Source organism: Mobula hypostoma, chromosome 3 (genome assembly GCF_963921235.1).
Source record: "Mobula hypostoma chromosome 3, sMobHyp1.1, whole genome shotgun sequence".
NCBI classification, from domain to species: Eukaryota; Metazoa; Chordata; class Chondrichthyes; order Myliobatiformes; family Myliobatidae; genus Mobula; species Mobula hypostoma.
Window position 1 is genome coordinate 112,244,522 of NC_086099.1, and position 12,791 is coordinate 112,257,312.

At 39.7% G+C, this 12,791-nt stretch overlaps 1 protein-coding gene across 5 annotated transcripts in view; it reads right to left on the bottom strand.

Moving 5' to 3' along the window:
- LOC134344194 (ankyrin-2-like) overlaps window positions 1–12,791 on the bottom strand; it is a 978,678-nt gene that overhangs the window by 330,712 nt on the left and 635,175 nt on the right. For all 5 annotated transcript variants that reach the window (XM_063043600.1, XM_063043603.1, XM_063043602.1 and 2 more), the window contains 2 exons: window positions 11,256–11,354; window positions 5,718–5,816 (listed from right to left, as the gene is read on the bottom strand). In XM_063043600.1, the coding sequence (XP_062899670.1) occupies window positions 5,718–5,816; window positions 11,256–11,354 (198 nt within the window). The remainder of the gene's footprint in view (window positions 1–5,717; window positions 5,817–11,255; window positions 11,355–12,791) is intronic.

Genomic DNA, 12,791 nt, shown 5'->3' on the forward strand with positions numbered 1-12,791 from the left:
CTTTCAATGACTGGTATACAATGATACCCAGGTCTCGTTGCACCTCCCCTTTTCCTAATCAGCCACCAACCAGATAATTATTTTTTTCCCTGTTCTTGCCACCTAAGTTGATAACCTCACATTTATCCACATTAAATTGCATCTGCCATGAATTTGCCCACTCACCTAACCTATCCAAGTCACCCTGCATCCTCTTAGCATCCTCCTCACAGCTAACACTGCCGCCCAGCTTCATGTCATCCGCAAACTTGGAGATGGTATATTTAATTCCCTTGTCTAAGTCATTAATATATATTGTAAACAACTGGGGTCCCAGCACTGAGCCTTGTGGTACCCCACTAGTCACTGCCTGCCATTCTGAAAAGGTCCCGTTTATTCCCACTCTTTGCTTCCTGTCTGCCAACCAATTCTCTATCCACATCAATACCATACCCCCAATACCCTGTGCTTTAAGTTTGCACACTAATCTCCTGTGTGGGACCTTGTCAAAAGCCTTTTGAAAATCCAAATATACCACATCCACTGGTTCTCCCCTATCCACTCTACTAGTTACATCCTCAAAAAATTCTATGAGATTCGTCAGACATGATTTTCCTTTCACAAATCCATGCTGACTTTGTCCGATGATTTCACCGCTTTCCAAATGTGCTGTTATCACATCTTTGATAACTGACTCTAGCATTTTCCCCACCACTAATGTCAGGCTAACTGGTCTACAATTCCCCAGTTTCTCTCTCCCTCCTTTTTTAAAAAGCGGGGTTACATTAGCCACCCTCCAATCCTCAGGAACAATACAGAATCTAAAGAGTTTTGGGAAATTATCACTAATGCATCCACTATTTCTTGGACAGGAAAGGAATATGGACAGGAAAGGAATGGAGGGTTATGGGCTGAGTACAGGTCGGTGGGACTAGGTGACAGTAAGCGTTCGGCACAGACTAAAAGGGCTGAGATGGCCTATTTCTGTGCTGTAATTGTTATATGGTTATATGATTGTGCACAGTTAAGGGACAATTATACAGAGTTAGGGTATGATTGTACAGAGTTAAGGCATGATTGTACAGACTTATTGAATGATTGTACAGAGGTAGGGTATGATTGTACAGAATTACAGAATGATTGTACAGAGATAAGATACAATTGTACAAAGTTAGGGTATGATTGTACAGAGTTAGGGGATGATTGTGCAAAGTAAGGGTATGATTGTAGAGAATTACGGTATGATTGTACATAGGGTATGATTGTACATAATTACAGTATGATTGTATAGAGATAAGGTACGATTGTACAAAGTTAGAGTATGATTGTACAGAGTTAGGGCATGATTGTGCAAAGTAAGGGTATGATTGTAGAGAATTATGGTATGATTGTACATAGGGTATGATTGTACATAATTACAGTATGATTGTATAGAGATAAGGTACGATTGTACAAAGTTAGAGTATGATTGTACAGAGTTAGGGCATGATTGTGCAAAGTAAGGGTATGATTGTAGAGAATTATGGTATGATTGTACAGAGGTAGGGTATGATTAAAGAGTATTACGGAATGATTGTACAGATTTAGAGCATGACTGTACAGAGATAAGATATAATTGTATAATGATAGGGCATAATTGAACAGGGTTAGGGTATACTTGTACAGAGTTAAGGGACGATTGTACAGAGTTAGGGAATGATTTTACAAAGTTGAGGCATGATTGTACAGAGAGAGGGTAAGATTGTAAAGAGTTAAGGCATGATAAGATTATAGTTGGGATTTTAACATCCAAGGATACACATTAACATCAAAGGACAGACAGGTTGATAGTGGTGGTGGGGTATCTCTGTTAGTAAAAAGTGAAATCAAATCCTTAGAAAGAGGTGACATAGGATCAGAAGATGTAGAATGCTTGTGGGTAGAGTTAAGAAACTGCAAGGATAAAGAGACCTTAATGAGAGCTGTATAAAGGCCTGCGAACAGTAGCTAGAATGTGGTTACAAATGACAAAGTAATACAGTCAAGGCATGTAAAAAGTGCAATGTTACGATAGTTATGGGGTGATTTCAATATGCAGGTAGATTGGGAATATCAGGTAGCTGCTGAATCCTAAGACCATAAGACATTGGACTAGAAATAGGCTATTCAACCCATTGCTTGCTTCAAGAAGAGAGGGACGCCGAAGTAAGGAAATTATATGCCAGACAGTCTGACCTCAGTTGGGAAGATGTGTAGTCGATTGTTAAGTATGAGGTTTTGGGATACTTGGAAGCACATGATAAAATAGTCTGTAGACAGCATGGCCTCCCTAATGGAAAATCTTGCCTGACAAATCTATTGGAATTCTTTTAGGAAATAACAAGCGGGATAGACAAAGGAGAATCATTTAATGTCATATACTTGAATTTTCAGAAGGCCTTTATCAATGTCTCGCACATGAGTCTCCTGAATAAGATAAGAGCCCGTAGTATTACAGGAAAGATACAGACATGGATAGAGCACTGACTGATTGGCAGAAGGCAAATACTGTGAATAAAGGGAGTCTTTTATGATTGGCTGCAGATGACTAGTGGTGTTTCACAGGGATCGGTATTGGCACAGCTTCGTTTTACATTGTAGGTCAATGATTTGGGTGATGGAATTGATGGCCTTGTGATCAAGGTTGCGGATGATACGAAGGAAGGTAGAGGACAGGTAGTGTTGAGGAAGCAGGTAGGCTGCAGAACAACTTACAAAAAGATTAGAAGAATGGACAAAGAAATGGCAGATGGAATACAACGTCGGGTAGTGTGTGGTTATACACTTTGGCAGAAAGAATAAAAGTGTAGACAATTTTCTAAACAGGGAGAAGATTCAGAAACGTGAAGTGCAAAAGGACTTGGTAGTCCCCATACAGGATTCCCTAAGGGTTAACTTGCATGTTGGGTCAGGGGTGAGGAAGGCAATTGCAATGTTAGCATTCATTTCAAGAGGGCTAGAATATAAAAACAAGGATGTATGCTGAGAGCTTATAATGCACTAATGAGGCATCACTTGGAGTATTGTGAGTAGTTTTGGGTCCCTTGTAAGAAAGGATGTTCTGGGATCTCATTGAAACCTATTAAATGTTGAAAAGCCTCGACAGAGTGGATGCGGTGAGAATGTTTCCTGAAGTGGGAAAGTCTAGGTCCAGAGTGCACAGCCTCAGAATAGAGGAATGCCCATTTAGAATGGAGATGAAGAGGAAATTCTTTAGGCAGAGGGTGCTAAAACTGTGGAACTTGTTGCCACATGGCTATGGAGGCCGAGTCATTGAGGGTATTTAAGGCAGAGATTGATAGGATCTTGATAAGTCGGGACGTGAAAGGTTACGGGCAGAAGGCAGATGAATGGGGTTAAGAGGGAAATGGATCAGCCACGACAAAATGGTGGAGCAGACTCGATGGGTTGAATGGCCTAATCTGCTCCTATGTTTTATGGTCTTTTGGTCTTACTTCCTCCAGGACTGGGGTAACTATAAAAATGAAGCATCATTAAAACTAGACTATTCAGAACAAAAATTAATATCCATGTTTTCCATTACAAAGGTTAGTGGACATCTGGAATTAACTCTCCAAAAGCTGATGGATGCTCATTCAATTAAAACATTCTGACAGGTCAGCACAGATAAGATGAGAGTTAAGAGCCAGACTAGCCATGATTCAATAAAACAGGAGAACAAACTGAAGAGGTGGAACAATCTGTTCCCATTCCCTTTTTATTTGCAAAGCCATAAATTTTGGTTTTCTCCACTTATTCATTATTTTGCTTAACTTTTATGGAAACGTTACTTATTAATGGGTCCATGTTGGAGTGATAACAGTTATAATTCTATTTATTCCAGTATGGTATTGCATCTGAAGAATCATAAAACAATACAAATGGAGTTTTCACAAATCAAAGCCAATGTCTGCCGTGGGTTCCAGCTGCAAAGTCCTATGGGTAGTTTTTAAGATTCTGATTGAATAATAGAAGTTTAATGTCATTGGTCTAATTTTGTATAGTCTTAGATGCCTCCCTTATAAGATCTTACCTTTCAGAACTTGTAACATATTCGTTCAGAACACATGAAAACTTAATAATAAATTTTTAAAAAATATTTAAAAATATATTTCCAAAAGGGAAATAATTGTGTCGTAACAGAGAAGGAAAACTGTTAGTGACTAAGGAAATACTTCCTTAAAGTGAAGATGCCATTGCATTTCACACTAGGGGTAGAGAACATTTGGAACTATGTCTGAATATATATTCAATATTTATTGACACATATTTTGATCACTATTGATGAGGAAGAACGTTGCACCAGAACTTGGAGAGCTCATCCATAGAGGCAATATGGGTGGAGCTCCGAAATAACAAAGGTGCAAGTACCCTGATGGGATTATACTATGACACCCCACTCCCTGCATAGCCACTGAGAGGTGGTGGAACAGATAAGCAGACAGATTATGGGAAGGCACAGAAATAACAGAGATGTCATAGTAGGTGACCTTACTGTCATGAGGGACTTTAGTAAAGAATTTATTTATTTAGAGATACAGCACAGAATAGGCCCTTCCAGTCACACCGCCCAGCAACCTCCAATTTCACCCTAACCTAATCATGGCACAATTTACAATTTATCTAGAAACCATCTTTGGACTCCGGGAGGAAACTGGAGCACTCAAAGAAAATCCATGCATTCCACAGTGAGAACATACAAGCTCCTTACAGAGGATGCCAGGATTGAATTCTGAACTCTGAGGCTCCAAACTAGAACAGTGCCACCACGCCAATCGCTATGCTCCTTAGTGTGATAAAGTCCCCAGTTGTAGGTTGATTCGGAAGATAAAGATGCATGGGATCCAGGGTGAATTGCTAGTTTAGATTCAGAACTGGCTTGCCATATAAGATAGAAAGAAGAGTTGGAAGGCTATTATTCTGGCAGGAGATCCGTTCCACAAAGATTATTGCTGGGATATCTGTTGCTTGAGGCAGACAATGATTTGAATTAAAAAATTACTGGGTGGATTGGCAAGGTGACACCATGATTGGTAGAGTTCTGGGGGGTGGGAGGTGGGAGACTTGATCGAAGTTTGTTAAATTATGAGAGATACTAATTGGGTAAGACAGCCAGAATCTTTGTCACAGGGTAGAAATGACAAAAAACCAAGGGCATGCTTTTAATGTTAGACAGAAAGTTAAAATGCAATGTGAAGGTGCAAGTTTTTTTTTACAGAGGTGCTTGGAACGGGTGACCAAGGGTAGTAGAGGGGTTTCAGAGGGTTTTAGATAGACACATGAATATGAAGGGAATGAAGGGATATGGATGATGTAGAGGAGGAGGACGTTTAATATAAATTGGCATCCAGATCAGAACATCATGGCCTGTCCAGTTCTGTGCTGTTCAATATTCTATCAAATACATCAATTTTGATACCTGGTTAGTGCAGAAAGTGATATTGAGGTAAAATAAATTAGCATGGCCTCACTGAATTGATGAGAAGCCATGACGGTTGAAATTAACTACTGCTGTTTCTGTTACATGTCTTCAGGTTCCAAGTATTTTTTTATGAAGGCAATGCCCTTTAAATTTGTACACCAACAGTTTAACTTACTATACTGTTAGCAAAGGACTTTACATCAAAATACAATTGTCAGTTAAACACAGAGACATTAAAACATCTACAGGATCTTGCTCTTAGGTTACTGTCAGAATTATTAACCTCGGCTGTTAATACCTTTGCAGTCGAATGGGGAGAGGCACCTTTCGCCAGCAGCAACAGTGCCACCTTCTGGTTGTCATAGTGAGCAGCAACGTGAAGTGGGGTTAGGCCATTCTGTAAGAATTCAGCTTTGTTAATACGTGATGTTAACATCTACTGTAGTCAGTTAGTAAACTACAAATACAAAAAGGCGGTGCAAGAAAAAAAAAAGACAGAAACGGAAAGATAGGAAATGAGCATATTTTTCAGCATGCTGATCAACCCATAGTTTTGCCTATAAAAGATCTGTACTATTAGTCATAGTCATAGTCATACTTTATTGATCCCGGGGGAAATTGGTTTTCGTTACAGTTGCACCATAAGTAATAAATAGTAATAAAACCATAAGTAGTTAAATAGTAATATGTAAATTATGCCGGGAAATAAGTCCAGGACCAGCCTATTGGCTCAAGGTGTCTGACCCTCCAAGGGAGGAGTTGTAAAGTTTGATGGCCACAGGCAGGAATGACTTCCTATGACGCTCTGTGCTGCATCTCGGTGGAATGAGTCTCTGGCTGAATGTACTCTTGTGCCCAACCAGTACATTATCTAGTGGATGGGAGACATTGTCCAAGATGGCATGCAACTTGGACAGCATCCTCTTTTCAGACACCACCGTCAGAGAGACCAGTTCCATCCCCACAACATCACTGGCCTTATGAATGAGTTTGTTGATTCTGTTGGTGTCTGCTACTCTCAGCCTGCTGCCCCAGCACACAACAGCAAACATGATAGCACTGGCCACCACAGACTCGTAGAACATCCTCAGCATCGTCCAGCAGATGTTAAAGGACCTCAGTCTCCTCAGGAAATAGAGACGGCTCTAACACTTCTTGTAGACAGCCTCAGTGTTCTTTGACCAGTCCAGTTTATTGTCAATTCGTATCCCCAGGTATTTGTAATCCTCCACCATGTCCACACTGACCCCCTGGATAGAAACAGGGGTCATTGGTATCTTAGCTCTCCTCAGGTCTACCACCAGCTTCTTAGTCCTTTTCACATTAAGCTGCAGATAATTCTGCTCACACCATGTGACAAAGTTTCCTACCGTAGCCCAGTACTCAGCCTCATCTCCCTTGCTGATGCATCCAACTATGGCAGAGTCATCAGAAAACTTCTGAAGATGACAAGACTCTGTGCAGTAGTTGAAGTCCAAGGTGTAAATGTTGAAGAGAAAGGGAGACAAGACAGTCCCCTGTGGAGCCCCAGTGCTGCAGATCTCTGAGCTTCCACTGTAATCCATGTGAAGTGAAAAAAATTCATAACTTACAGTTTATGCAATAAATTCTGATTTATTGATTTTGAAAGGCATTTTGATTTTCCTGGAGCAAAAACGCAAAAGGAAATGTAACTTACAGTATTCATGACCAACAAAAGAAGTTAAGAACTTCATTAGACAAAAAAGCAGCATGTATATCTGCCCCAGTAAAGCCTGAAAGATGAAGCTTTAGAATTCAGCCAAAATTGGTCCAAGATATTGATTAAGGAGATGAAAATAGAGTAAACTTGCGAAGAATGTAAGACCATAGAAGTGTAAAAAAAGATGAGTGAAGACAAGTTTTGGTCCCAGTGATTCACAAAATGGAGAAATAAATGAAAGTGCAAGTCTTCAAAAAATTTTCACAAAGAACTACTCATAAATGCTAGGGAACCAAGAATCCGGTGAAAAGAAGGAATTAAAGAAAATTAATATCTGGAAGAATAGAAGCTCTGGATATGTTTATAGGGTTGAGATGCAATTAAGTATGCAGGGCATCTGCATTCCAAAAGAATTAAAATGGATAGAAATGGAAATAGTGGATCTACTAATTTATATCTTCTATAATTCAATAAAATAAGCAAAGGTTCCTGCAGGTTGCAGAGTGACAGATTTACCCATACTATTTAAATAAAGGAAGGTGAAAGAAAACTAAGAAATACAGATCTTAGATCAACATAGGGAAAATACTCTTGATATTATAAAGAATGTCATAACATATCATATAGAAAATCTATCAATGGGATTAGATAAAGTCAAGGAGTTTTCGGAAAAGGAAAGGTTTGACAAATCTAATAGGGTTTTATTGGCAGAATAGATAAAAGGGAACATATATATATGACTTTTAATTAAGTCCCATAGAAAAAATAGTGTGCAAAATTAAAGCAGATGAGCTAAAAAAAAAAAAAAAATCACACCCTGGTTGGATGAAGGATTGGTTGCCAGCAAGTTTTTACCCAGATGCCATTTGGTGACTGGTTGAGTAATGATGGCATCAGTACGTGGGTTTCAGCTGTTCAAAATCTATAACGCAAAATGAGATTTATCCCAGAATGCCATGGGAAACAAGAGAGGAACACTGCTTCTGCCCTGACAGAGATTTTTGCATTTTTGTTAGCGAGAGGCTAGGTCGAGGAGATAGCCTTGTTTACGAAGGGCAGCAGGCATAAGTTACTGATAAACCTTAATGGTGATAGGGAAATTACTGGTGGAAATTCTAAGAGACAGGGTTCATGTACTTATAGAAAGGCATGTACTGATTAGGGATAGTCAGCGTGGCTCTGTGACCATACTATAGGAAGACTATGTGCAGAGGAGATCCACCAGGTACTGTCTGGTTGATTTTAGTTATGGGGAGAAATTGGAGAGGCTAGATTTGTTTTCCCTGAAGTAAATGAAGTTGAGGGATGACCCATAAAACCATAAGATATAGGAGCAGAATTATGCCACTCAGCCTATTGAGACAGCTCCACCATTTGATCACAGCTGATTTATTTTTCCTCTCAACCCGATTTTCCTGCCTTCTCCCTGTAACCTTTGATGCCCTCTCTAATCAAGAACCTATCAATCTCTACTTTAAATATTACCTGCTAGGAACATATAAAATGATAAGATTCATGAATAAGGTAGATGGTCAAAATCTTTTCCCTATGGTAGGGGTATTAAAATAGGAGGACACAGGCTTGAAGTGAGAGAAAGGAGTTTTAATGGGGATTTGGCTAAGATTTTTTTGAAAATACAGAAAGCATCAATACCTTGAATGCACTGTTAAAAGAGATGGCGGATTCAGATATAATCACTGTTTGTAAATCGCATTTAGATAGACATTTAAGTGGGCAAGGAACAGGAAGATCTAATTCAAATGTTGATAAAATGGTATGAAACAGCAAAACAAGGTCACTGTGGACATAGTGAGCTGAAAGCCACTTTCTCTGCTGAATAATTAGGCCCTTTGGCCTATTGGGTCTCCTCTGCCATGGCTGATCCAATTTTCCTCGCAGTCTAATCTCCTGCCTTCTCCCTGTAACCCTTCATGCCCTGACCAACCAAGAATCTATCAACCTCTGCCTTAAAATATATAGAAAGACTTGGCCTCCACAGCTACCTGAGGCAAAGAATTCCACAGATTCACCACTTTCTGGCAAAAGAAATTCCTCATCTCTGTTCTAAAAGGATGCACCTCTATTCTGAGACTGTGTCCTCTGGTCTTAGCAACACTCACAACACGCTGGAGGAACTCAGCAGGTCAGGCAGGATGCTGCCCGACCTGCTGAGTTCCTCCAGCATGTTGTGAGTGTTGCTTTGACCCCAGCATCTGCAGATTATTTTGTGCTTACAGTCCTCTGGTCTTAGACTCCCCCACCATAGGAAGCATCCTCTTCACATTCACTCTATCAAGGCCTTTCACCATTCGATAGGTTTCAACTCCTTATTCTTCTGAATTCTAGTGAATACAGGCCCAGAGCCATCAAATGCTCTTCATATGACAAGCTATTCAATCCTGGAATCATTTCCATGAACACCATTTGAACCTTCTCCAGTTTCAGCACATCTTTTCTTAGATAAGGGTCCCAAGACTGCTAACAATACTCAAAGTAAGGCCTCAGCAGTACTTCATAAAGTAACAATATTGCATTAGGACTCTTCAGAAGTCCTGAAGAAGGGTCTCGGCCCATTGACTGTTTACTCTTTTCCACAAATGCTGCCTGGCCTGCTAAGTTCCTCCAGCATTTTGTGTGCATTGCTTTGGATTGCTAGCATCTGCAGATTTTCGTGTGTTTAAAAAAATCTAATGGAACTTGACAGGGTGGTTACAGGGAAGATGTTTCCCTTGGATTTGGGGGAGAAAAATCTAAAACTGCATGTCTCAGTCTTAAGGTAAAAGGTAAGATATATAGGACAGAGAAAGTTTTTCATTCATTGGTGACCTTGTGGAATTATCTAACACAGAAGGCTGTGGAAGTCTGCTGAATATATTTAAAAAGGTGCTAAGATTTCAGACTATAGAGATATCAAGGCAGTAATGAGTTGAAGAATCAGCCAGGATCATACAAAAAGGCAGCAGAGTTCAAGTGCTGAATGGTCTCTACACATTCCTAGGTATTTGTTTCAATGTTATCTATTTCCTATAGGCAAAAAATAGACAAAGAAAATCATGGCCATCCAAGCCTACTAGCTTTCTTCTGCTGAGTTAGTGTCAGCAATAAAAAAAAATGCAAGCACTTGCCCTTTAAAGGGATTTTCCTGTCCTGCACTTCAACTGAGGAACCTCAAGAGTCAAATATGAAGGATTGTTGTTGTGGCTTTGTACTTCATGTGCTGAGGTTGAGGTGTCACTGACAGAATATATACTCAGGTATTCCATTTTTACACCATACTCATCCTGTTTATTCAATGATAAGTTGATAACAATAAGTTAGCCATTGTTTATGTTGGTTCTGAGGAGATAAATTATATAACATGAAAGTACATTTTCGATCTGGAAGTGCCTGGTCATGTTGCAAGTAAATTGTAGACTGTTTTGGTATCCTCACCTCCTATGGTACCTAGGAGACACAGAGCTGGTGCTTCTCAAATGTAAGAGAGTCAAGTGATCAACAGAAAACCTAGCAATTAATTTTTCTTCATATTTGCAAAAATCTCTCACTTGATGGGAGGAACATGAAGGTCCGCACTGAAGTATAAGCAGAAGATTTTAACAATGTTGGAACATTTTATAAAACAACTTATCATCTTATGGTGGAGAAGAATCCTAAAACAACCAGAGGAACAAACTCAGGCAGACAAAATTTTAAAAGAGTGCATTACCAAGAAAGGGCAGGTCCTTGTGTTTCATGTACAAATCCAGAAAGAAGCTAAGAAGAGAGCATTATTTTAAGTTTGGAAAACTACATCCTAAAAGTGAGTTGAGAGGAGGAGGGAGAAATGACCATGCAGGTAATATTTTAACATGCAAAACAGATGATATGGACAAGGCTCAGGAAAATTAGACCCAATGGCAATGATATTAAATACTTCATATATACAGGCATGTTGGCAGTGAACATTCTTTTTCAGTGGCCTTAAAGATCATGGATTTTGTAATGTTTTATGCATAAGCCAGTAAGATTCTGAATCTTTCAAACATCAGTGCAGATTATTTTCATGATCCGAAATGTTGCAGGTCAGAATTATCCAAGTTTCATCTTGTCATTACAGATAAAACAAACCCACATGCAAATTCCAAGCTGAACTTTTAAATTCCTCTCTTAACTTGCCTTGCCCGCAGAGTCTGGAGAAGCTGAGCGCTGCAGGAGGAGTTTTGCCACGTCTAGGCTCCCGTACTTAGCAGCTACATGTAGTGGGGTAAATCCCTTCTGCAATAGGAGACAGAGGAAACAAAACTGCTACTTAGTGAGGAGGCATGCTTGGAATACAACATAAATAATGAACAGGGATAAGAGTGCATTGTATTAGGACAGAGGAAAAAGTAGGTGAGGTTAAACAATGATACAATACTGGTAGTTTATCCATAAATGAGACATTTGTCAGCAATACTTCAGGATAATATGAAACAGAAAAGGTGCTGAACTGCCATCCATTTTCTAAATGAACATTGAACTCATGAACACTACCCTCACTAATTTTTTATTTCTTTTTTTTATGCACTATTTATTTTAACTTATCCATTTAATAGACATATATATATTTACTGTAATTCTGTTCTTTTCTCTATACTTATTTATCATGTGCTACATTGTACTGCTGCCATAAAGTTAACAAATTTCACAACATATGGCGGTGACACTAAACCTGATTCTGATTCTGAACATCTGCAGCTGTGTGATATGCCAACAGATGGATAGCTTTCACTTCTCACACAGGCTGCCTTGAAATCATACCAAATGTCACAATACATGTAAAAATGGGAAATGTCACAGCCTGCTTGATTACTAATTTAATTGGATGGGCACAATATTGTAGGCTGAAGGGACTGTTCCTGATCTAATCAAGAGCCCCCTGTAACTTTTGATAATCTTTGTTCAGTATACCATCTATTGCAGTGTCATACAGATTTACTAACCATGCCTTTTAATCCTTATCCAAATTGTTGATAGAGAATAAGCCCAGAACCAAACCCTGAGGCATACCATTAGTCATGGGCCTTCAGACTGAGAACAACCTTCCATCAACCCTTTCTCATTTCTACCATAAAACCAAATAGAAACATTGAAACACAGAAAACCTATAGCACAATACAGGCCCTTTGGCCCAAAAAGTTGTGCTGAACATGTCCCTAACTTAGAAATTACTAGGCTTACCTATAGCCCTCTATTTTGCTAAGCTCCACGTACCTATCCAAAAGTCTCTGAAAAGACCCTATCCTATCCGCCTCCACCACTGTTGCCAGCAGCCCATTCCACGCACTCACCACTCTCTGAGTAAACAACTTACCCCTGACATCTCCTCTGTACCTACTCCCCAGCATCTGAAACCTGTATCCTCTTGTGGCAACCAAGGACTAATTATGCTAGACGGAGGTGAGTGGTGGTAGAGGGGAACTGGTTAGGTCTTCTATATATTGGCGAGATCCGACGCAGACTGGGAGACCCTTTCACTGAACACCTACGCTCTATCTGCCAGAGAAAGCAGGATCTTCCAGTGGCCACACATTTTAATTCCACGTCCCATTCCCATTCTGATATGTCTATCCACAGCCTCCTCTACTGTGAAGATGAAGCCACACTCAGGTTGGAGGAACAACACCTTATATTCCGTCTGGGTAGCCTCCAACCTGATGGCATGAACATCGA